The sequence below is a fragment of the Heloderma suspectum genome, chromosome Z (genome assembly GCF_057233095.1).
Source record: "Heloderma suspectum isolate Gila_16-S chromosome Z, 16-S_ref, whole genome shotgun sequence".
Taxonomy (NCBI): domain Eukaryota; kingdom Metazoa; phylum Chordata; class Lepidosauria; order Squamata; family Helodermatidae; genus Heloderma; species Heloderma suspectum.
Window position 1 is genome coordinate 17,628,882 of NC_139476.1, and position 24,250 is coordinate 17,653,131.

General features: G+C 49.4%; 1 protein-coding gene across 1 annotated transcript; it reads right to left on the minus strand.

Moving 5' to 3' along the window:
- Positions 1–987: 987 nt before the first annotated feature.
- LOC146333806 (vomeronasal type-2 receptor 26-like) lies at positions 988–22,909 on the minus strand. Its single transcript, XM_084825712.1, has 11 exons — positions 22,777–22,909; positions 22,304–22,600; positions 9,997–10,091; positions 9,232–9,354; positions 8,171–8,551; positions 6,889–6,974; positions 6,534–6,604; positions 6,141–6,343; positions 5,149–5,358; positions 3,364–3,490; positions 988–1,889 (listed from the first exon to the last, which is right to left on the minus strand). Exons 1-11 carry the CDS (start codon positions 22,907–22,909, stop codon positions 988–990), a joined length of 2,628 nt encoding a protein of 875 aa, XP_084681838.1.
- Between the last annotated feature and the right edge of the window lie 1,341 nt (positions 22,910–24,250).

Genomic DNA, 24,250 nt, shown 5'->3' on the forward strand with positions numbered 1-24,250 from the left:
GAGCCCCTGGAGAAGGCCTCAAAAAAAGCGACAGGAGGAAACGCACTGGGCTTCTGGTTAATAAATCTAATTTTGCATCCTAAGAACCTGTTTCTCTCCTTTGTGGCTTACCTCTGAGTAGACATAGACAGGATTGCATTGTTATTCTCCCAATATTCAGTAAAAGGTCCTGAAATGTGGAGGAAACGTATATTGTTGTCCCTTCTCCAAAGCGAAGTACCCATTTTTCTGTCATAGCATATTAGTAGATGTTACATTCCCACTCTGCAAATATAGGCATAGCCAACATTTTCTATAGTTTGTCAGAGTGTATTCTGGCGGCTAGTAGCACTCCCTCTCCTAGTGAGAACTGGAGATACCCACAGTAAGCAAGCAAGTATTGGGCTCGTGAGAGACAAGAGCGTGGCACCGGGATGTTTGCGGGGAAATCTCAGGTTTGCAGAAGAACCCCAAAACTGAAAATAAAAATTACTACCCCCCCAAAAAGACACATGAAAAGAGCAGAGAACGCTCAATAGCCAGAGAATGTTGTGTCAGACGGAAGAGCAAAAGAGAAAAAGTGGGAGAGAAGACAGCTCCTCTCACAGGGGAGTAGACCTCCACACATTTATACGATCCCAGAAGAGGGCATGACGGGCTGGCAGGAAACGTGAACCATAGGAGCTGAAGAAAAACTGCAACGTTTTATTGCAGTGCCTTATGTCACATAAAACACTACGTCTAAACGGTGCGCAGTCACCATTTTTAAATGATGAAACCATCAGAAGTGTTTTTTTATGTGCCATGAGAACAAACATTTTAATCTACTCTGAGTTGACTGGGAAAGAGCAGATGCCTCAGCAGAGGGCAAAACCTCCCATGTGGAAGGTACCACATTGTCTAAAAAAATAACTCAGTACATTTAATTTTGAGTGTAATTTAATTCCTAACTAGATATATTTGACAGGAAACTAGACTAGCAGGGCATGCTCCAAAGTGCGGGTTGCCTTATTTTTTTCCCCTTATGAGATGATCCCTGGTATTGAGATTGGGCCTGAGTATAATAATGTAGCATTTGGGGAGAAAGATGCAACCCAGGAGACCAGCCCCAGAGGCCAGGATAGAGAAGACCTCCACAGCCACCATGGACTTCCCCTTGCTGCTCAGGTAGGTGGGCACAAAGGAGACCCAAACACTGCAAAACACCAGCATGCTGAAGGTGATAAACTTGGCTTCGTTGAAGCTGTCGGGCAGTTTCCTCGCCAGGAAAGCCACCGTGAAGCTAACGAGGGCCAGGAAGCCCATGTAACCCAGGACAGTGTAAAACATGGTGACCGAGCCTTCATTACATTCCACTATGATCTCTCCCATCAGGGAATGGAAGTCCACATTTAGGAAAGGGGGAGAGGTCACCAGCCAGACAGCACAGATGACACCTTGGATAAGGGGACAGGCCAGGACAATGGAGTTTGCCAGTTGTCTCCCCAAGAGTTTTCTGGCCATGTTTCCTGGCTTGGTGGCCGTGAAGGCCAGAACCACCGTGACAGTTTTTGCCAACACAGAAGAAACAGCAACAGAGAAGATGATGCCAAAGGCAGCTTGTCTGAGAAGACAGGTCACCTTCATGGGTCGGATGATGAACAGCAAGGAGCAGAGGAAGCAGAGCAGGAGGGAGAGGAGGAGGACATAGGTGAGGTCTCGGTTGTTGGCTTTGACGATTGGTGTGTCACTGTGTTTAATGAAGGTTGCCAGGACTAGACATGTGATCAGAGAGAGAAAAAGGGCCAGAGAAACTAAAGTGACCCCCAGTGTCTCTTGATAGGAAAGGAAGTGGATCTTCTTGGGGATACACTGGTCTTGGTTCCTGTTTGGGTGTTGATCTTCTGGGCAAGAGGCGCAGCGATCTGCATCTGGAATGAGCAACAACAATTGCAGTATCTCAAACATGACACAGATGTTCAGCCAACAATGAATAAACAAAGAAGCAAACAAATCAAACTGACTTCAGAATATGAACTCAGAACATATATTGGTACAGGGACTGGGGAACTGGTTACTGAAGTCACTATAGCGAAAAATGCATTGTGTTTCTGAGTGGGGTGAGGTGTCAGACTCCAGTTGTGACAAGGATTACTGACCACCTAGTGAAGTATTTCAGGCATGATGAAGGTGTTCTTTTTGTGGGAGCCAGTTCAGCCCACAAAATCAGAGATGGAGTTAGCTGATCCCCTTTATACACCCAAGAGTACAACTGCCCTTTGATTGCAAATTAATTTTGCATAATTTTTATGCAAATTATGAATGCCCTTCTCCCAGAGGACATGTCTGGGCAGAGGCTAAGGGACAGGTTAGAGAAGACATTGTAGGGACAAGAGCAATCAGTTTGGGACTGGAGTATCGTGCCTTGGTTATCCTAAATGCTGGCCTGAATAGTAAGAAATTTCATTTCAGTTCAATTTTGCTCAGGATTCAGTCAGCTCCCACCTTCCAGACTGAACATGGACTCAGCTGCAACTCTTACATTTCCGAGCTTGCAATGTGATTCACAGACACCCCCCACCCCCAATGTGTTTGTTACTGCATGCATATATTTGAAATATGTGTATATGAAAAATGCATACTTTAAAAATGCACACAAATATGATTCAGTCCATGGGAGAAGGAAGTGTACACTTCAAAGATGCACACAGATGATACATTCAGTGGGAAAAATATGCATGAACATATGGACACACACCACAGGGCATAATCTGATATGAATTTGAGTCAGAATGAGCTTCGACATGCAATTCGGAGAATTCGGTGAGCCCAAGTCTTGCTGGTTCACACGTCCCTCATGTTCTTAGCTTTGAAGCAAAACTGCCCCCAAACCTTTGAGCCTGATGCCAAAACAGCTGAGTTTGGGATCATGGTGTTGGACCCAGACTGAGTTATAAATCTCAGAAGAGACCCATTGAAAGCAGTCAAACTAACCTCAGGGGACTTTTTCATCATGACTGACTTAAGTCCAAGTGATTGCATTACAACGCCGCTAAGTATGACTAATGTGGATCCAACCCATGTTCTTTTAAAAAAAAAGTTGATCAAGAAGTGTATGGAAGAAAAGCCTACTGAAAGAGTTCTTGCTCAGAGGTGTTCATAATTTCCTGACTTGCTGTCGTTGCTATTGTTGTTGATCATAATCAGAAGCACTTAGAACATTCTTTCAGAAAACTATGAAATCTTTGCAAAGAAGTAAAACTCCAAAACTGAACAAACCCAAACTGAATTGAATCCACAGGGAAAATGGCAGCCTCTGCCACGCATCCATGATCGGCACCTCTCCTATCCCATTCATGTCCCAGGTTCTTCCACACTTGAGGTGGCTCTCAAATTTTCAGCTACCTGTCTGGTTGGAAAAGGTCCCTTCTGGACAACGGACGCATTTGTAGCAGCAAACTGGCTTCCCTTCTAGAACGTTCCTCTGGTGCCCTGGAGAGCACCTCTCCACACACCTCGCAGAAGGTGGCTTCTGAAAAGGAAGGTGGACATAGCTGAGGTTTTTGGCATTGCAGAAACTGCCCTACGCAGGCCTTGGAGTAACTCAACAGCGTTTCCCATTGCATGGTGAGTAGAATCACCAATTTGGAAGGCCAAATCTCTTCTGGAGATCTGCAAATATAATAAAAAAGGCTCACACAAAATGCGAAGACGGATATAGGAACAGCGGAAGCTGCTGGATAACAATTCCATCTAGCTCAGCATTGTGCACACTGATGGATTGGCAGCTGCTGTCCGGGGTTTTAGACGTGTGTCTTTCCCAAGCATAGCTTGTGATGCTGGGACTTGAACCTGGACGTTTCAGCATGCAAACCGGGGGCTCTGTCACTGAGCAACAGGCAACAGCGCCATAATGATAAAACACATTCCAGTCCTCATCTTTATGTGTTTATTTGTGTATTTATTTAATTAAATTTTAAAGATGTAATCATACCAATGATATAACATTTTAAAAGTTTTAAAAGAAGAAACAATAATGTAAAATACTTTAAAATGAAGAGACATATCCCAAGCAGCTAAAACATGAAAAAGGAGGATTTTAAAGCATAGCATTAATTGGATCCTTACAAAATGACATCAGAGGCGGTTTAAGATTCTTTTAAAAGTCCTGGGAGAATAAAAGGGACTTTGCTTCATGCCGGAAAGTCAGCAAAGTAGTCACCAGGAGGACCAAGGCAGGGAGGATGTCCCACAATTGGGAGGCTACAAGAGAAAATGCTCCGCTCTGCTCATGAATAGCCGCCCACCTGACCTCAGCACATGAGGCCCCTTGGAGCAAGGCCTCTGACAATGATCTCAGAGCATCAGCCTCAACATATGTGAAGAGGTTCCTTTAGATACTGTGGATCCAGGCCATAAAGGGCTTTTCCGATTAAGACCAACAGCAGAAATTGGGCGCAGAAACAAATAGCACAAGTGGGGAAAAGGACAGTGAAGATAAGATAGTCCTATGTGGGCATAATATGTTCATAATGCCCAGTTACGGTCAGCGCCCCAGCTGCCATATGCTGTACTAACTGAAGTTCCTCAAGGGAAGCGCACATAGGACTCACTGCAGTAACCTAACTGGAAGGTTGTCGGAGCACCGGAGCCAGGCTGTTTCTGCGCAGATAGGGCAGTAGCTGGCCTACCACCCTACACTGGAAAAAGGTGCTTCATTCTCTAGAGGACACATTTGCTTTGAGGGACAAAGCTGGATCTTGAAGCACCCCCAAGCTACGAACGCGATCCTTTGGGGGGAGCGCAACCTCTTCCAGAAAACGTTGAACACAGATAAACCACCTGCCAGTCGTATCTCTGTTTTGTCTTGACTGAGCTAACATTTACAGTTTATTTGCCCTCATCCAGTCCATTCAAGCTGTGGGACCGTAGTTTTGAATAGAAGGCAGATTAGATAGGAACAAAGGAAGCTAGTGCCAGATCAATTCCCAACCCAGCTAGAGATTGCAGGTACTGAACATGGGAGTTCTTGCATGCAAAGCAAGTGTTTTACTACAGGGCAACAGCCCCTCCCTGGACTCAGTTGGCTAGATTTGGGTTGACCTAGAGAGACATCTTCCGTTCTCGAGAGACAGAACTGCAACATTCTGTAGCCCTTCCATAACCCCAGAACATTCACTTCAACCTCACCTCTGTAGCCCACATGATTGCTCCTGAGTGAATGCTGACGTCTTGGCCTGGGGGAGCCCCTGGGTCTATCCATCCAACTTCCACAGGATCCAGAGACCCGTTTGGGAAGAAGTTCCAGTTCAGGATATCATATCTCTTGCCAGGTCCAGTGAAAGAGACTTCATCTCCAGCACTGTTGTTGAACCGGATGTTCCTCAAGGAAGCAAGGCTCTGAAATGGAAGAGAAGCTGAGCGAACAGGGTGATGGGTTGTGGCTGTGAGTGGAGTCTCCGATCTTCTACCGTGCTATGATGGTCCTCAAGGAAGGAGATGGCGTTCATCTTTACTCCATTGTTTATTTCAGGGGTGGGCAACACATGAACCACATGTGGCCCCCCCCCACACACCTAATTCAGTTATATACATATATATATTTGCGGCGGTGGGGGAGTAGTTGCCTGTAGTGGCTACAGAGTGCCCAAGGGGCCAAAAATAGCTGTTTTTAATGCTCCATAGACACTGCGGGGGTCATCTTGCATTACTGTTACAATTACTATTTTTCAGCACTCACAGAGGGTGGGGCAGTGCATCCTGCTGGGGCTCTGGTGTCAAAAAAGGCCCCCAGTCCTCCCAACGTTGCCCACCCCTGGTTTCATTGAAAGCCTAAAATGTTTCTTCTTTGGGCATTAACCATTGGAAGAAAATTCTCCCCTGTTCCATCATCTAGGACTGTGTTGTGGGGTTCCCTTGATTCCTCCCTCTTATCACCCATAGTTGTGAATACCTAAGGAATAGAGAAGCACTGTAAGTATCCGTGACTCTTTACTAACTTTCTCTTATCCCTTCAGGGAATTCATGGTTATGGAAGAATTTCCATGGGGAATGTCTTTCTTGGGGTCTTTGGAATGGAGGAATGGCCCTTCTCTAAGACTCACTCTTTGATTCCAGGATATGACCCTTAAAGAGCTCCAACACACTTTTCAGAACATTGCAAATCTTAATGAGAACAGTACCTGCCACGGTTGGACATTCAGACGCCTCTTGGCTTCCCCTGTCATTGCACGCTTGGATCCCGATATGTACACAGCATGTAATGCATGTGCCATGGAATAGACGGCATTGTAGACGCTGTAGCTGCGACTGGTCATGCTCATTTCGAAAGTTTGGCCCGGCAGGTCCTCTAGCTTCTCCTTCCCAGTACAGGTTCTCACTCCCCCTTGAGAGTTTTGGCCTGAGTTCAGAAACTGACAGTCAAATGCCCCTTTCCACCAGTCATGGAGAAAGACGTCTCCTTGCGGTTGGAGTGGATCTAAAGCCTGGAGAAAATGCTTGAATCCTGGCACATCCCTTCTGTGGACCCTGAAGTGCAAAGCACCATGGAAGGCTTTTAGCTGTTTCCAGCTGACTTGGGATCCCGTCGCAGCAATATCCCAATGGGATGTCACGATCCAAACCTTCCTTAATGAGGTATGGATCTCTTGAAGATGAAGAAATAATACTATAACGTCGAAGTTCCCAAAGAGAATAATAACTGAGGACTCAAGCCAAGAACTAGGAATATGCGTACTAAAAGGGCGGTTTTGTGTCATTAAGACTCCGTCAGCGGGCTCCAGCATTCTGGTGAAGACCACACAGATGTCCTTCTGCTTGAGCATTGGGGTCACTGTCTGGATGAAATGTTCACCACTGTCATTACTGTAGGAAACCAGCCCGATCCAGTTCCAGTGGAAATGCAGGAGCAGCTGGACTAAGCCCACATACTGGGGAACGTCAGTGGGATCAATCCGGTAGAAGGAAGGATATACACTTTTCTCTGTCTCAGTAGGCTTGAGCAAGCCGTAACCGAGCTGAAGGAGAGAATTTCCAGAGGGGGAGCCCCATTAGTCAGCTGCAGCAAAAACAACAGTGGGTTTTCTGGCACTTTAAAGACTAACAGCTTTTCTATGGCATCAACATTCATGTCTTACTACAGCCAACTGTGTAAGTTCCATGAAGTTATCCTGAAGGAAAAGGTTAGAGATAGGTTTCAAAATGTCAGCTGAAGCTGTAGCCTCACAACAACAACCCTGCGAGGTGGGTTGGGCTGAGAGTCTGTGACTGGCCCAAAGTCACCCAGTCAGCTTCCCTGGCCGAGTGGGGACTAGAACCTGGATCTCCCGACTCCCAGTCCAGCACTCTAGCCATTACACCACGCTGAACTCATCCCCCAGGTTGTCTGAATCCTTCTTAACGTGTGGTGGTGTACGGAACTGGACACAGTATTCAAGGTGAGGCCTGACGAGTGCAGAGTCGAGTGGAATTATTAATTCCATGGCTCAGAAACTATACTTCTATTTTTGCTAAATAAAATTGCATTTGCCTTTTTTGCAGCCACATCACACTGCCGACTCAAGTTCAGCTTTCGTTAGACTCTAATTCCAAGATCCCATTCACACACCGTACTGTGAAGGTATCCCCCATCAAAACCTGCACTTTTGATTTCTTTCCCACCCACCCCGCCCTTAAAAGAAGAACTGAGCACTTGTCTCTGCCCAATTTCATTCTGTTATGTTCTGCCCAGTTTTCTAACCTATCAAGAGCTTTCTGAATTTTGCTCCCGTCTTCCGAGGTATTACTATCCCTCACAATTTTGTGACCTCCGAATCCGATAAGCATTGCCCCACCTCTTCCTCCATGTCACTCATAAAAATGCTGGAGAGTACAGAGCCCCGTGGCACTCACGCGATGCCTCCCTCGAGTCTGGCGAGGATCCATAGGAGAGCACTCTTTGAGTATGGTTCTCCAGCCAGCCCTGGATCCAGGCCACACTTGACAAGCTTGCTAATCAGAATCTCATGGGTCACTTTGCCAAATGCCTAGCTGAAGGCAAAATATATTATGTCCACAGCACTGGACACAGAACAAGGAAGGAAATGTATTTCTGCTTTGCAGAATGGCAGCAACCCACACAGCCGCTGCAGGGTTTCCAGAGACTGGCCTTTCCCTCTCCATGTTCCTGGGTTCTGCAGAACCCCCACCTTGGTCTCGACATGAATCCCCTTACCTGTGGGACCTTGAGGAGGCCGAAGATGGAGGCCATCTGCCGGGAGGATTCGGAGTCGAGACCCCCAATAACAGAGAGCAGCTTATCCTTCTGGTCACACTTATAATTCGGAGACATTCGTCCCCGTGTGGAGAGCAGAGACAGGCTGTACACATAGATCCTTCTCACCATGTCCCTGTGGTCATAGATGCGGAAGCCGAGCGTCGTGTTGGGAAGGAGGGCCGGATCCTTGTTGAGCTCCGTGATGGCGAACCTGAAGGCCAGGACGTTCTGGTAGTATTTCAATTCTGTCCTGCAACGAGAGTGACCTTGGGAGGGCGGAGATCCCAGAAGACTTGCCAAGAAGTGGAGGGTAATAAAGTCTTTCTGGTTCAACCCTCTCTGAAAATATACAAGAGCTTCAAGACCAAAGCCAACTTCTGCACATAAACCAAGGATTCACAGAGAAATTCAGATTGTTGTTCTGTGGCTCTGTTGACTCCCCCCGCCCCAATCTCTCTCTCTCTCTCTCTCTCTCTCACACACACACACACACACACTCAGAGAGAGAGAGAGAGAAAGAGAGAGAATTGCCAGCTGCATCTGAGAAGAGCCCTGCTGGATCAGAGATCGAAGGTCCTTCTGGTTCAGAACATTTATTATTATTATTGACATAAACGATTTATCACGCAAATCCTTCCAAGGTGGCCATCAAGAAAAACCAAAATACAATAATAAAATACAATAATTATATGATTTCAATCCATCATTTAATCAATCAATCAATATTAATCAGCAAACTTCCCACAGGGCAACTTTACCAGGATTAACAATGGCTGATAGCTGTAGACTGACCCAGCCTCTCCCTTGAATTTGTCTATGAAGAACCTCTGAGACTCACACTTCAAATTGGGAAATGTCACATGGCAGCTGTCAAATGGCTAATGCACCTCCCTGGAAGGAGCCCTCTCATCTGCCAGCAAAGCAGGCAAGTATCTGTCCCAGATCCCTCTTGTGGAAACTTACATATATACAACCAAAAACGGTGATAGGTACAATCTTCGAAAGTCACGTAACTTTACGGGATAATAACCGCCAAGTGGTATATTCCCACCAACAATGAGGTCTCCTGGCCTGTAGCAATCTTCTCGCAGGTGATACGTCCTGGTCAAGAGGCACTTGGCCCTCAGCATCCTCTGGGTGGCCTGAGGCAGGAGCCAAAATATGAGCAGCAGACGCAGATGCAGCCAAACCATCAGGGGCACGGGGGACCTCCCCTTCCCAGTCAGCGACAAGGAGAACCTGAAAGAGAGCGACCATACAGGCTCAGCAGGGGAATGACGTCTCAGCAAGAAATGACCCCAGATAAAGTGATCACACCCCACCCCAGCCCCACATGGAAAGGGTCAGGGTCTTTATATTAAGCATGGTCCCCTGCCCACCCCCAGAGAGCCAACTTTACAGGGCCCAGTAGGGGCATTCAATCTTAGCAAGTCATAACTGGATGCCAAGTGATCAGACCCCACCCCAGCGCCACATAGACGGGCTCAGTGCATATATTAAGCATGCTTTTCCCCTGGATTTCTTTGCTATTGACTTGTGGATGGAGAACCACAGGGGATTCCTCAAGGATTACTGCCATTTTGATAATTCTCAGCTAGAGAAAGAACCACAGCCCCAGAGCGCTGGGCTCCGTTTGCACTTGGGAGGGAGATAAACATGCTTGCGTCCCTCTTTGCATGCCCCTGGGAGATGGGCTCAGGGACTTGAGTTAAGTTTTCAGGTTACAAACTTGGCTGTGTGTGAAGCTGAACTCCTAATTCCAGGCTTGTGGCAAAGGCCATTACCCAGAGGGATGACTGGGGAAGGGACGAGTTGGCGCCTGAGTATAGCAGCGCTGGGCTGACCAATGAGACACTGATGGATGACATGTCTGGTCTGTCTGCAGTTATAACACCCCGCAGGGCAGAGGACCTATTACAAGGGTCTGTCCTGAAAGACCTGTGAAATTGGAGGGATGCCCGAATGCTGCTGGGGAGTTTTTGTCTGGCATGGTATGGCATTTGCCCTGCCCGCCCCCCCCCCCGAACAAGTGTTATTTAATTTTATTTTACTAGAAATTCACATGATGCAAGCCATTCACATGAGCAAAGGCAAAGAGAGTGTTTTATTATTATTTCGGAAAACACGCTCACACATGCTCAGAACGTTCCCTGGACCTTTCCTGGACAGGCTTCGGAGTCTGCCTGGAGCCCAGCGCCAGGCAGTGCTAGCCCCCCTAATTAAGAGGGGAAGCGCCACCAAAAATAGGGTCGGCCAGGCAAAGAGGACCCCTCCCTCCACAAGGCGACGCGGAGGCCGCATAGAGGAAGGAGGCTGGCTGAGGGACTGGCCAGGAAAAGGAGGAGGTGGCTGGCTGGCCAGGCAGTGGCCAATCGGAGCCACTGGTGGGTGTGCCGGGCGGTCTAAGCCCGGTTGAATGGAGCGGGTGGGGTGACTGAGGCACAGGACCTGCTTCATTTCCGCTCTGCCCTACTGCACATGTAGAAGGGGAGGGGAGGGGACAGAGACCAGACCGGAGCAGACCACCATTGCTTATTGTTTTCACATTTATACCAGTACGTTCTTCATTTAAAAACCTTTCCAGCCTCTGATTTGGGTGTCTGGAGAAATCCATAGGTGGTGCTGGGTGGTAAAATGCAAAAAAAAATCTTTGTTCCCATCTTGTTTACACCATCTCTCTCTCTCTCTCTCTCTCTCTCTCTCTCTCTCTCTCTCTCTCTCGCTCTCAGTTTCTCTCTCCTTCTCCCCCCCCCCAGCCCACCCACCCACCCACCATGACTGGGAAAAAATTGCTTTCTCTGTGTTGCTATTCTGGATACATTGAGGTGAGGGTTGTTGTTGTTGTTCAGTAGCTCAGTCGTGTCCGACTCTTCGTGACCCCATGGACCATAGCACGCCAGGCCTTCCTGTCCTACGCTCTCTCCCGGAGCGTGCTCAAGTTCATATTCATTGCATCGGTGATGCTATCTAGCCATCTCATCCTCTGCCGTCCCCTTCTCCTTTTGCCTTCAGTCTTTCCCAGCATCTAGGTCTTTTCCAGAGAGTTTTCTCTTCGGATTAGGTGGCCCAAATATTTGAGCTTCAGCTTCAGGATCTGTCCTTCCAATGAGCAGTCAGGTTGATTTCATAGAATCATAGAATAGTAGGGTTGGAAGGGGCCTACAAGGCCATCGAGTCCAACCCCCTGCTCAATGCAGGAATCCAAGTCAGAGCATCCCTGACAAATGGCTGTCCAGCCTCGTCTTGAAGGCCTCCAGTGTGGGAGAGCCCACCACCTCCCTAGGTCATGGGTTCCATTGTCGTATTGCTCTTACAGTCAGGAAATTTTTCCTGATGTTCAGCCGGAATCTGGCTTCCTGTCACTTGAGCCCATTATTCCGTGTCCTGCACTCTGGGATGATCAAGAAGAGATCCTGGCCTTCTTGTCTGTGACAACCTTTCAAGTACTTGAAGAGTGCTATCATATCTCCCCTCAGTCTTCTCTTCTCAAGGCTCAGCATGCCCAGTTCTTTCTGTCTCTCCTCATAGGGATTTGTTTCCAGTCCCCTGATCATCTTTGTTGCCCTCCTCTGAACTCTCTACAGTTTGTCTGCATCCTTCTTAAAGTGTGGTGCCCAGAACTGGACACAGGACTCCAGATGAGGCCTAACCAGTGCTGAGTAGAGGGGAACTAGTACTTCCCGGGATTTGGAAGCGATGCTTCTATTAATGCAGCCCAAAAGAGCATTGGCCTTTTTTGCAGCCACATCACATTGTTGGCTCATATTCAGCTTGTGATCGACAACAATACCAAGATCCTTCTCGCTTGTAGTGTTGTTGAGCCACGTATCCCCCATCTTGTAACTGTGCATTTGGTTTCTTTTTCCTAGGTGCAGAACTTGGCATTGATCCCTATTCAATGTCATTCTGTTGCTTTCTGCCCAGCGCTCCAGTCTATCCAGATCACTTTGAATTTTGTTTCTGTCTTCCAAAGTATTCGCTATCCCGCTGAATTTTGTGTCATCTGTAGATTTGATCAGCATTCCCTGCAACTCCTCCTCCACGTCATTCATAAAAATGTTGAAGAGCACTGGGCCCAGGACTGAGCCCTGCGGTGCCCCACTCGTTCCCTCTCTCCAGTTTGAGAAGGCCCCATTGATATGCACTCTTTGAGTCCGACTCTGTAGCCAACTGTGGATCCACCGGATCGTTGTTTCATCTAGCCCACTTTGAGCTAGTTTGCTCATCAGGATATCATGGGGCACTTTGTCGAAAGCTTTGCTGAAGTCGAGGTATATGATATCTACAGCATTCCCATGGTCCACAAGGGAAGTCACTCGATCAAAAAATGAGATCAGATTTGTCTGGCAGGACTTGTTTTTGACAAATCCACGTTGGCTTCGAGTAATCACGGCATTGTTGTCAAGGTGCTTCCAGATGGATTCCTTTATCATCTGCTCCAGAATTTTCCCAGGGTTTGATGTCAGACTGACTGCTCTGTAGTTCCCAGGTTCCTCCTTTTTACCCTTTTTGAAGATAGGGACAACATTCACCCTCCTCCAGTCATCTGGCACTTCCCCCATCCTCCATGATTTCTCAAAGAGAATAGACAGCGGTTCTGAGAGTTCTTCTGCCAGTTCCTTTATTACTCTAGGATGCAGTTCATCTGGCCCTGGAGATTTGAACTCATTCCAAGTAATTCGGTGTTCCTTGACCATATGCCTATCGATCTCAAGCTGCAATCTTGCCCCTTCACCCTGTCCTTTGCCTTTGCTGGGGGGTCATAGACCCTCTTTTGGGAGAAGGCTGAGCCAAAGTAGGAATTGAACACCTCTGCCTTTTCTTTGTCATCTGTTATCGTTTTGCCATCCTTATTTAATAGCTGAACACCATTTCTTTCCTCTGCCTTTTACTATGCACGTAGCTGAAGAAAGCCTTTTTGTTGTTTTTAGCATCCCTTGCTGAGCTCAGCTCATTCTCAGCTTTAGCCTTCCTGACGCCATCCCTGCAATTCTGTGCTATCTGCCTGTACTCTTGGCCTTCCTTCCACTGTCTGTATGTGTCCTTTTTTGTTTTCAGGTCATCCCTAAGCTTTTTGTGAAGCCACATTGGCTTCTTCTGTTGTCTTCCACCTTTTCTTCTTGTTGGAATTGTTTGTGATTGTGCCTTGAGGATTTCCTTTTTTAAAAGCTCCCACCCATCTTGGACTCCTTTTCTCGTTAGCGTCGCTTGCCATGGGACCTTCCTGATCATTGTTCTGAGTTTATGAAAATCAGCTTTCCTAAAATCCAGGCTACGCGTTTGACTACACTCGGGTTTTGTTTCCCTTAGAACCAAGAACTCAAGTACAACATGGTCGCTTTCCCCCAGAGTTCCTGTAACTGCTACTTTATCCACTAAGTCATCTCTGTTGGTTAGGATCAAGTCAAGGATAGCTGATCCTCTAGTTCCTTCCTCTACTTTCTGTAGGAGGAAGTTATCCGCCACACAAGTCAGGAATTTCCTGGAGGGGCCATGTTTTGCAGAATTTGTCTCCCAACAAATATCGGGGAAATTGAAGTCCCCCATTACTACTACATCATGCTTCCTTAAAACATTGGCTATTTGCTTTTCAAAAGTTTCATCCTCATCTTCTCCTTGATTGGTTGGCCGGTAGTAGACTCCGACCACCAGGTTCCTTTTATTCTTTGCTCCATTTATTTCAACTCAGATGCTCTCGATGGGGCTACCAAGCTCCTCCTCCTGTATTTCTGTGCAGAGATATGTATTTTTCACATACAGTGCAACCCCACCTCCCTTTCTGTTCCTCCTGTTCTTTTTGAACAAGTTATATCCTTCAGTTGCTGTATTCCAGTCATGAGAGTCATCCCACCAAGTCTCATTTATACCTATCAGGTCATAATTTCCCTCCTGTATTAAGAGTTCAAGTTCGTTCTGTTTGTTTCCCATACTCTGGGCATTAGTATATAGACATCGAAGACCATGTGCTTCATAGTCTGGCTTTCTTCCTACATGTGTCTGAAGACTATTATTGGGCGCTATCAGAGCTGTTCTCTCCATTGCAGTGCATGCGCCTACGTCCATTGTTACCCCCAACATTACATCTCCCTTCCCCGTAGGATTCAGTTTAAAGCCCTCCTGATGAAGTTCTTCATGCTGTGGCCAAACACATTCTTCCCATCCTTTGTGAGGTGCAACCCATCCCTAGCCAACAGCCCATCTTCCAGGAAGTATAGCCCGTGGTCCCAGAATCCAAATCTCTCTCGTCGGCACCACCTTCGTAGCCAGTCATTCACCCAGAGTATTTTTCGTTCCCTTTCTAGCCCTCTTCTAACTACTGGAAGATGGATGAGAAAACTATCTGGGCCCCAAAGTTCTTGAGTTTCCTTCCCAAAGCTTCAAAGTCTGACGTGATCTCTTCGTAGCTCCGCTTGGCGGTATCATTTGTTCCCACATGGATGAGAAGAAAGGGATACCTGTCAGTGGGCTTTATGAGTGCAGGCAGCCTTTCAGTCACGTCTCTAATCTGTCCTCCCGGGAGACAACATACCTGGCAAGTCCACGGGTCTTCACGACATACTTGGGTCTTGATCCCACGCAGAAAGGAGTCTCCCACTACTACCACTCTTCTCTTCTTCTTCTTGTAGGCCTGGTTTTCATCGCCTTTGTTTGACTGACCTTCAGCTTCTTGCTCACTCTCATGCAGGTTCCCCTGTGATTCTTCCTCTGCAGACTGTCCTCCAGTCTCCTCCACAAGTACCTGGAATCGGTTCCACAGCTCCACTGCTTCCACTGGTGCAGAGTGGCGTCTAGTTCTTCTTCTCCTAACTGTCACCCTTTTCCAAGGAGTATCCCCTACTCCATTTTTCCTCACCTCAGCATTTCCCACTGCCTCATCTTGCTGTTGCTCTTCAAGCTTCTGGTCTTCCCTTTGCTGCTGTAGTTCCCCCATTCTGTCCAAGAACGCTTCATGTTCTCTTATTCCCCGGAGGGTCGACAGTCGCCGCTCCAGTCCTCTTACTTTCTCTTCCAGCAGCATGATCAGCTTGCACTTGTTGCAGGTGTAGGCCATGTTGTTCTCAGGCAAGAGAACAAACATTGCACACACCTTGCAGGTCACCACCACTGGAGAGTCTTGTCCTTCCATAGCCCCTTTTCCCTTTTTGTGTCTAGCTTTGTGATTGTTCTAGACTAGCCTGTGCCTGCTCCTCTACTCAGTAGAGGTTAAAAGCAGAGTCCCACTGGTGTGGAAGTGTGTGTTACAAGACAAATAAATGGAAAAAAGTTAGTTTAAAAATTAAAATTAAATTAAATAAATGTTAGGGGCCTCCCCCTTGACCTCCCCTGCCGAACTCCCCTGGCCAACTCCTGTTTGCTCCCCCTGTTCGCTCGCTCTCTGGGAGCTTGCCTGCTTCTGTAGTCCCTGGACTAGCTGGAGCAGCTTGCTCTGCTCTGCTCTGCTCAGCTGGGAGGCGGGAGAGAGACTGAAGATGCCTGCCCACTCAGCTGCTGGGAGTACTCAGGCCACCCCCCCCCCCAATTCAGCTGGAGCTCTCAGAAGCACCTGGTGAGCTCACAGCCACTCAGAAGGAGAAAGGGCAGCCCCCTGGCTTCCTGCAGCCCACTTACCTCTTAGCCTCTGTCTCCTTTGTCTCCTCAACCAGTGCAACTCCCCTGGCCCCTCATTTCCTTGAAGATAGACTGATTTGACCTCCTTGCAGTCCAGGGGACTCGTTAGAGGTGCACGAAAGTCACTTACCTGGTCTCGCAGCTTGCTTCGCGGTGGGGGGGAGGCGCTTCGCTGCTCCCCCCGAAGTTCAGGCCGGGGGGGGGGAGGCTTCCCTCCTCGCCCAGCCGAAATTCAGGCCGGGGGGGAGGCTTCCCGCCTCGCCCGGCCGAAATTCAGGCCGGGGAGGAGGCGCCTCGCCTCACCTGGCCGCGAAATAAAAAGTAAAACAAAAACAAAAACGCCCCCGTGATAGGCTACGTGACGATTTACATAGCCTATCACGGCTAGATCTGCAAAGTCAGCCGTGATAGGCTACGTAAATCGTCACGTAGCCTATCACGGGTGACTTAAAAAAAAAAAAAAGCGCGTACGCAAATGGCGGCCCCCATAGGGAGCCGCCATTCGCGTTCCTTATTTGGTCGCTGTAGTCTACGTAAATCTTTACGTAGACTACGGCGAAAATAAGGGCAACGCAAATAGTGTTGCCCTTATTTTCGCCGTAGTCTACGTAAATCTTTACGTAGACTACAGTGACCAAATAAGGAACGGGAATGGCGGCTCCCTATGGGGGCCGCCACTAGCCGTACGCGCTTTTTTTTTTTGCTGACTTTGCAAATCTAGCCGTGGTAGGCTACGTTAATCGTCATGTAGCCTATCACGGAGGCGTTCTTTTTTTTAACTTTTCTTGGAATGGCGGCGGCGGCAGCCGGTTGATAGACCAACTGCCGCCCCTGCCCCTGTCGAAGCCCTGCTGAACCGCACTCGGCCCCCTGAAGTTTTGGGGAGAAATTCTCCCCCATCCCTAGGACTCGTAAGAGTCTTCTCCAGCACCACAGTTCGAAAGCATCAATTCTTCAGCGCTCAGCCTTCCTTATAGTCCAGCTCTCACAGCCATACATTACTACTGGGAAAACCATAGCTTTGATTAGACGGACCTTTGTTGGCAAGGTGATGTCTCTGCTTCTTACTATGCTGTCTAGGTTTGCCATAGCTTGCCTCCCCAGGAGCAAGCGTCTTTTAATTTCATGGCTACGGTCACCGTCTGCCGTGATCTCAGAGCCCAAGAAAATAAAATCTGTCACTGCTTCCATTTCTTCCCCTTCCATATGCCAGGAAGTGATGGGGCCAGATGCCATGATCTGAGTTTTTTTAATGTTGTGTTTCAAACCAGCTTTTGCACTCTCCTCTTTCACCCTCCACAAGAGGCTCTTTAGATCCTCTTTGCTTTCTGCCATTGGGGTGGTATCATCTGCGTATCTGAGGTTGTTGATAATTCTCCCGGCAATCTTAATTCCGACGTGTGTTAGGGATGGCGGAGAATTTCTCCCCGAAACTTCGGGGGGCCAAGCGCCAACGTGTTCGGCCCCCCGAACAAGTTTCGGGGAGAAATTCTCCGCACCCCCCCTGGCCCCCGCATCCCCCCCGGGACGGGACTTACCTTTGCCGAATGTCCCTTCCGGCGGCGGGTCCGGCCGGCGGTTTGGCGGGTGTTCGTCCGGGGCGGGAGCGGCATCCGGTCTTTCGACTGGCTGCTGCCCCCGCCATTCCAATAAAAGAAAAAAAACGCCCCCGTGATAGGCTACGTGACGATTAACGTAGCCTATCACGGCTAGATCTGCAAAGTCAGCCATGATAGGCTACGTAAATCGTCACGTAGCCTATCATGGGTGACTTTAAAAAAAGAAAAAAGAAAGCGCGTACGCAAATGGCGGCCCCCATAGGGAGCCGCCGTTCCCATTCCTTATTTGGTCGCTGTAGTCTATGTAAAGATTTACGTAGACTACAGCGACCAAATAAGGAACATGAATGGCGGCTCCCTATGGGGGCCGCCATTTGCGTACGCGCTTTTTTTTTTTAAAGTCACCCGTGATAGGCTACGTGACGATTAACGTAGCCTACCACGGCTGACTTTGCAGATCTAGCCGTGATAGGCTACGTTAATCGTCACGTAGCCTATCACGGGGGCATTTTTTTTTTTTTAAAAAAACTTTTGAGTTTGCGGCTGGGCGAGGCGAGTCGCCTCCTCCCCGGCCTGAATTTCGGCCGGGCGAGGCGGGAAGCCTCCCCCCCGGCCTGAATTTCGGCCGGGCGAGGCGGGAAGCCTCCCCCCCGGCCTGAACTTCGTGGGGGGAGCAGCGAAGCGCCTCCCCCCCACCGCGAACAAGCTTCGAGGACAGGTAAGTGACTTTCGTCCACCCTTACCTGTGATTCATCCAGCCCGGCGTTTCTCATGATGTACTCTGCATATCAGTTAAATAAGCAGGGCAGGTACTCCTTTCCCAATTTGGAACCAATCGGTTGTTCCATGTCTGGTTCTTACTGTTGCTTCTTGACCCTCATACAGGTTTCTCAGGAGACACGTAAGGTGGTCTGGTACTCCCATCTCTTTCAGAATTTGCCAGAGTTTGTTGTGATCCACACAATCAAAGGGTTTAGCGTAGTCAATGAAGCAGAAATAGGCATTTTTCTGGAATTCTCTTGCTTTCTCCATGATCCAGTGAATGTTGGTGATTTGATCTCTAGTTCCTCTGCCTCTTCGAAACCCAGCTTGTACTTCCGGTAGTTCTCGGTTCGCATACTGCTGAAGCCTAGCTTGTAGATTTTGAGCATCACCTTGCTGGCATGTGAAATGAGCGCAATTGTACGGTAGTTTGAACACTCTTTGGCGTTGCCCTTCTTTGGAATTGGAATGTAAACTGACCTTTTCCAGTCTTGTGGCCACTGTTGAGTGTTCCAAATTTGTTGGCATATTGAGTGCAGCACTTTAACAGCATCATCTTTTAAGATTTTAAATAGCTCAGCTGGAAGACTGTCATCTCCGCTAGCTTTGTTGTTAGTAATGCTTCCTAAGGCCCACTTGACTTCACTCTCGAGGATGTCCGGCTCACGTTCAGTGACCGCACTATCATGGCTATCAGGGACATTCAGATCTTTCCTGTATAGTTCTTCTGTGTATTCTTGCCACCTCTTCTTCATCTCATCTGCTTCTGTTAGGTCCCTGCCCTCTTTGTCCTTTATCATGCCCGTCTTTGCACAAAACGTTCCCTTGAGATCTCCAATTTTCTTGAAGAGATCTCTAGTCTTCCCCATTCTGTTGTTTTCCTCAATTTCTTTGCTTTGTTCATTTAAGAAGGCCTTCTTGTCTCTCCTTGCTATTCTCTGGAACTCTGCATTCAGTTGGATATATCTTCCCCTTTCTCCCTTGCTTTTTGCTTCCCTTCTTTCCTCAGCGACTTGTAAAGCCTGCTCAGACAGCCACTTTGCTTTCTTGCATTTCTTTTTCTTTGGGATGGATTGAGTTGCTGCCTCCTGAACAATGTTACGGACCTCCGTCCATAGTTCCTCAGGCACTCTGTCTATCAGGTCTAATCCCTGAAATCTCTTTGTCACCTCCACTGTATATTCATAAGGGATATGATTTAGGTCATACCTGAATGGTTTAGTGGTTTTCCCTACGTTCTTCAATTTAAGCTGAAATTTTGCAACAAGAAGCTCATGATTTGAGCCACAGTCAGCTCCAGGTCTTGTTTTTACTGACTGTATAGAGCTTCTCCATCTTTGGCTGCAAAGTACATAATCAATCTGATTTCGATATTGACCATCTGGTGATGTCCATGTGTAGAGTCGCCTCTTGTGCTGTTGGAAAAGAGTGTTTGCGATGATCAGCACATTCTCTTGGCAAAACCCTATTAGCCTTTGTCCTGATTCATTTTGTGCACCAAGGCCATGCTTGCCTGTTATCCTGGTGATTTCTTGACTCCCTACTTTAGCATTCCATCCCCTATGATGAAGAAGACATCTTTTTTTGGTGTTAGTTCTAGAAGGTGTTGTAGGTCTTCATACTAGAACCGATCAACCTCAGCTTCTTCAGCCTCAGTGGTTGGGGCATAGACTTGAATTACTGTGATGTTGAATGGTTTGCCTTGGATTCGTACTGAGATCATTCTGTTGTTTTTGAGATTGTACCCCAGTACTGCTTTTCCCACCCTTTTGTTGACTATGAGTGCTACTCCATTTTTTCTAAGGGATTCCTGCCCACAATAGTAGATATAATGGTCACCTGAATTAAATTCGCCCATGCTTGTCCATTTTAGTTTGCTGATTCCCAAGATGTCGATGTTCAATCTTGCCATCTCATGTTTGACCACCTCCAGCTTACCTTACATTCCAGGTTCCTAAACAATATTGTTCTTTACAGCATCAGACTTTCTTTTCACCACCAGACACATCCACAGCTGAGTGTCCTTTCGGCTTTGGCCCAGCCGCTTCACTCTTTCTGGCGCTACTTGGGAATTCCCTCTGCTCTTCCCCAGTAGTATATTGGACACCTTCCGACCTGAGGGGCTCATCTTCCGGTGTCATATCTTTTAGGGTTGTGATACGTCCCATGGGGTTTTCTTGGCAGGAATCCTGGAGTGGGTTGCCATTTCCTTCTCCAGTGGACCACATTTTGTCAGAACTCTCCGCCATGACCTGTCCATCTTGGGTGGCCCTGCACGGCTGCAAAGTAAAGCCTCATCAGGCTGCTTATGGCTTCCCTGAGTTACGCAAGCCCTTTCGCCACAACATGGCAGTGATCCATGAAGGGGGAGGTGGTGGTGGCGTGGTCTAAACTGGTTGTAAATTGGGCCTTTTCTGGTCTTCCATTTTACTTGCCTTAAGTCATTAAGTACCCTCCATTTTGTGGTGCTATACATTGCTTCTCAGTCTGTTTTTACCCTTTCCCTTCTTCTGGTGGTGCAAAGTAATTCCTTCAAACATACATGTCTGGCTAAATTCCTCCTGTTTTGTATTTTCTGTATTTGTTGTCTTTTAAAAAATAAAAACAATCCCTGTGATTATGTAACCCAAACTCAGCACTGACTTCAATTGCCTGCTGCCTCAGGTTAAAAGCCATGTTTCTACTCAGCGCCGCAACGAGTCCAATGTCTGTGCCAATCGGGCCTCCAAGGGGAGGGCATTCCACAACTGGGGTGCCACAGCAGAGAAGGCCCTCTCCCAAGTCCCACCGTAGCGTATGTCTCACACCGGTGGGATGCAGAGGAGGGCCCCTCCAAGATAGCTCAGTCCTCGGGCAGACGTATATCGGGAGAGGCGCTCCCTCAGATATCGAGGTCCTAACCTGCTTAGGGCTTTAAGTGCCATCACCAAAACCTTGAATGCTTTCCGGAAGTGTATTGGCAGCCAGTGCAATTCCTTTAAAACCGGTGTCATGTGATCTTTATGAGGTGTTCCGGTCTGCAGTCTAGCTGCTGCCTTTTACGCTTGCTGCAACTCCTGAGTCGTCTTCGAGGGCAGCCCCACGTAAAGTGCACTGCAGCAGTCTAATCGGGAAGTGACCAGCGCGTGCGCTCCTGTGGCTAGTCCAGGAGAGGCCAGAGCTGGCCGATCAGCCGAAGCTGGCCCCAAGTGCTCCAGGCCACGGGGTCCACCTGGGGCTCCAGGGATAGGGGTGGCTCTAGGAGTACTCCCACGTTTCACACCTGCTCCTTCAAGGGAGTGCAGCCCCTATCCAGGACAGGTCACTCACCCAGTTCCCGGATTTGGGGATCACCAATTCTGTCTTGTCAGGAATTAGCTTCAGTTTATTGGCCCTCATCCAGCCCATTGTAGTCTCCAGGCAGTGGTCCAGCACCTGACTCCGACGACAAGGAGGGACAGAGCTAGGGATGGTGGAGAATTCCGCCACGGACTCCAATCAGGCTGGGTTCGAAAGAATCCGGCCCCCCGGAGTCCGTGGCGGAATGGAAGACTTACCCCCGCCTCCATGCGGAATCCTCTTTGGCCGGATCTTCCGGCTCTGGGTTGCCAGCGATACGGCCGCCATGCCGTGTCGCTGGCTGAAGGGGACTGGCTGCGGACGCAAATGGCGTCCGGGACGCCATTTGCGGCCGTAAAGGCCTCAGTTTAAGGTAAATGCAGCCATGCCGTGCTGTGCCGTGCCCTGCCCTGCCCTGAAACCAGCCTGAAATGGGTCCAGATAATTAGTTTCCCCCAGGAACCTCTGAAGCTGCCCAGCTATCACACACTCAAGCCTCTTGCCCCCAAAGGGGGCATCGGCAATGGGGCGACAGTGCTCACACGCCTCTGGGTCCGGGGGCCCTCTTCGGGAGAGGGCGCATTACAGCCTCTTGCAAGGCGGCAGGCAGAGCGAAGCATTTGCCACCCCTGGACCCACCCAGCCAGTCCACCCCTGCTAGGTCGTATTAGCCAAGGGGGGCACGGGTCAAGCTTACCTGTGGTGGGCCGGACTGATTCAAGCGTCTTGTCCACATCGCCAGGCTGCAGCCACTGAAACTGATCCCAGGAAGCACAATGGGATGGACCACTGGACACCTCCCCAGACTCTGCGATAACTGTGGCGTCAAGTTCTGAGTGAATACGAGCAACTTTCTCCTCCGAGTGCCTAGCAAATTTATCACCGCAGATGACCGAGGGCTCCAGCCCCGGTTCCTCTGAGCCTGAGCCAGATCCCAACAGGCTCTTCACCACTCGGAACAATTCTGCGGGGCGACATTTCAAGGATGAGATGATAGAGGCGCAATAAGTTCTTTTTGCCATCCCCCGTGCCGCATAATAGGCGCAATGGAGAGTCTGTGGTACCCTTCGATCGCCCTCGCTCCGAGGCCTGCCCCACCCGCACTCCAGCCGTCGCCCGGCCTGTTTCCTTGCCCGCAGATCTTCCGTAGAACAAGGAGGATTACGGGCTCCACAGCACCGGAGTGGACGCTTGGGAGCGATTGTATCGATGGCCCCTCCCATAGGTCTCTGGGGGCAGGCCATCGAAATCGGTCCCCCACCCCTGCAGGGAGGATCTACTACCACCAAACCGGACTGCTCAAGGAAATGCTCTGACCGTGACAACGGGGCTCTGACCATGACACCCCCCGATCATCCCTCATCTGCCCAACAGCAAAGACCAGGTCCAGGGCATGTCCTGCCACATGCGTCGGGCCAGTGATGTTCTGAGCCAGCCCCATGGTTGTCATGGTTGCCACGAAGTCCCGAGCGGGCCCTGTCAGGATGGTCTCGGCATGGATCCCGAAGTCCCCCAGAACCACCGTCCGGGGGTCCCCAGCACCACCTCCGAGACCACCTCAGCCAGCTCAGGCAGGGAGACTGCTGGGCAGCAGGATGGGTGGTACCTCAGCAGCACACCTGTCCTGCCTCTTGCCCCACACGCGGCGCACCCCCTCAAAACTGGTGCCAGGATGGACGGGTTTCCTCGTGAGGGAGATGGAGGCCTTATGGATGGCGGCAACTCCCCCCCACCCCGTCCCTGCAACCTGGGTCGGTGCTGCGCTGCGTACCCAGCTGGCCAAAGCTGAGGCAGACCCGCCCTTCCCCGCCCCGCTCACCCCCCCAGGTCTCAGCGATGCACGCCAGGTCCGCCCCTTCGTCCAGTCAAGTCATGGATGGCCATTGCTTCGTTGTGGACCGACCGGGCGTTCAAAAGCAGCGCCAGCAGATCACAGGGTGGGCTGACAGAGCAGCCCAGATTCCGAGGGATGGTTACCCCTCTCCTCCCCTGCTTCCTGCCATTGATAAGTGGTCTCTGCCAGAGATTGCTTTCTCAGTGCTGCTATTCTGGGCGAATTGGGGTGGGAGATGGGGTGGCTGGGCGGGTCTGAACTGCTCTTCAATTGGGGGTGCCTTTGCCCTCCCCAACGCTTGCCGCAAGCAACGGACTGAGGCCTCCATTTTGCGGTGCTGTGCAATGCTTCTCGGTCTGTGTGTGCGCGTGCGTGTTTTACCCTTTCCCTCGTTTTGGTGGTGGAAAGTGACGCCTAAGAACACACATTTCTGGCTTCATTCCTCCTGTTTTCCATTTGCTGGTCAAAACTGTCGTTTTAAGCCCTGTGATTCTGTAACCCACACTCAGCGTTGACTTCAATTGCCTGCTTCCTCAGTGCTCCTGTGCGTGGACTGGGTCCCCCACCCCGCCCCCGTTCCTTCCAAGCGTTGATCAGTTGCCTTAGGACACACCTTCCTGGCTGAATTCCTCCTTTCTCTGCTTGCTGGGCCCCACTTAAACAGGCCCGTGATTCTCTGTGCCAAATAGTCACGGGCAGCCTTTCAGTAATTTCTTCCCCACGAGGTCCCCCGTGAGAAGAGAGCGTCTGGCCATGCCCCTTCCTCCGCAGTGGCGGCTACGTGGGGTGCCCCGCAGGCCTTCTTTCAGTCGTGTGCATTTTCCACTGGAGTCACAGTCAGCGTCATGGCTGTTGCACTCTTGACGGCGCCTGGCACTACAGCGGTACGGGGCAGAGTACCGTATCGCTTGCTTTGAACAGAACGATCCGCTTTTGCTGTTTTGTATTGATATTCTG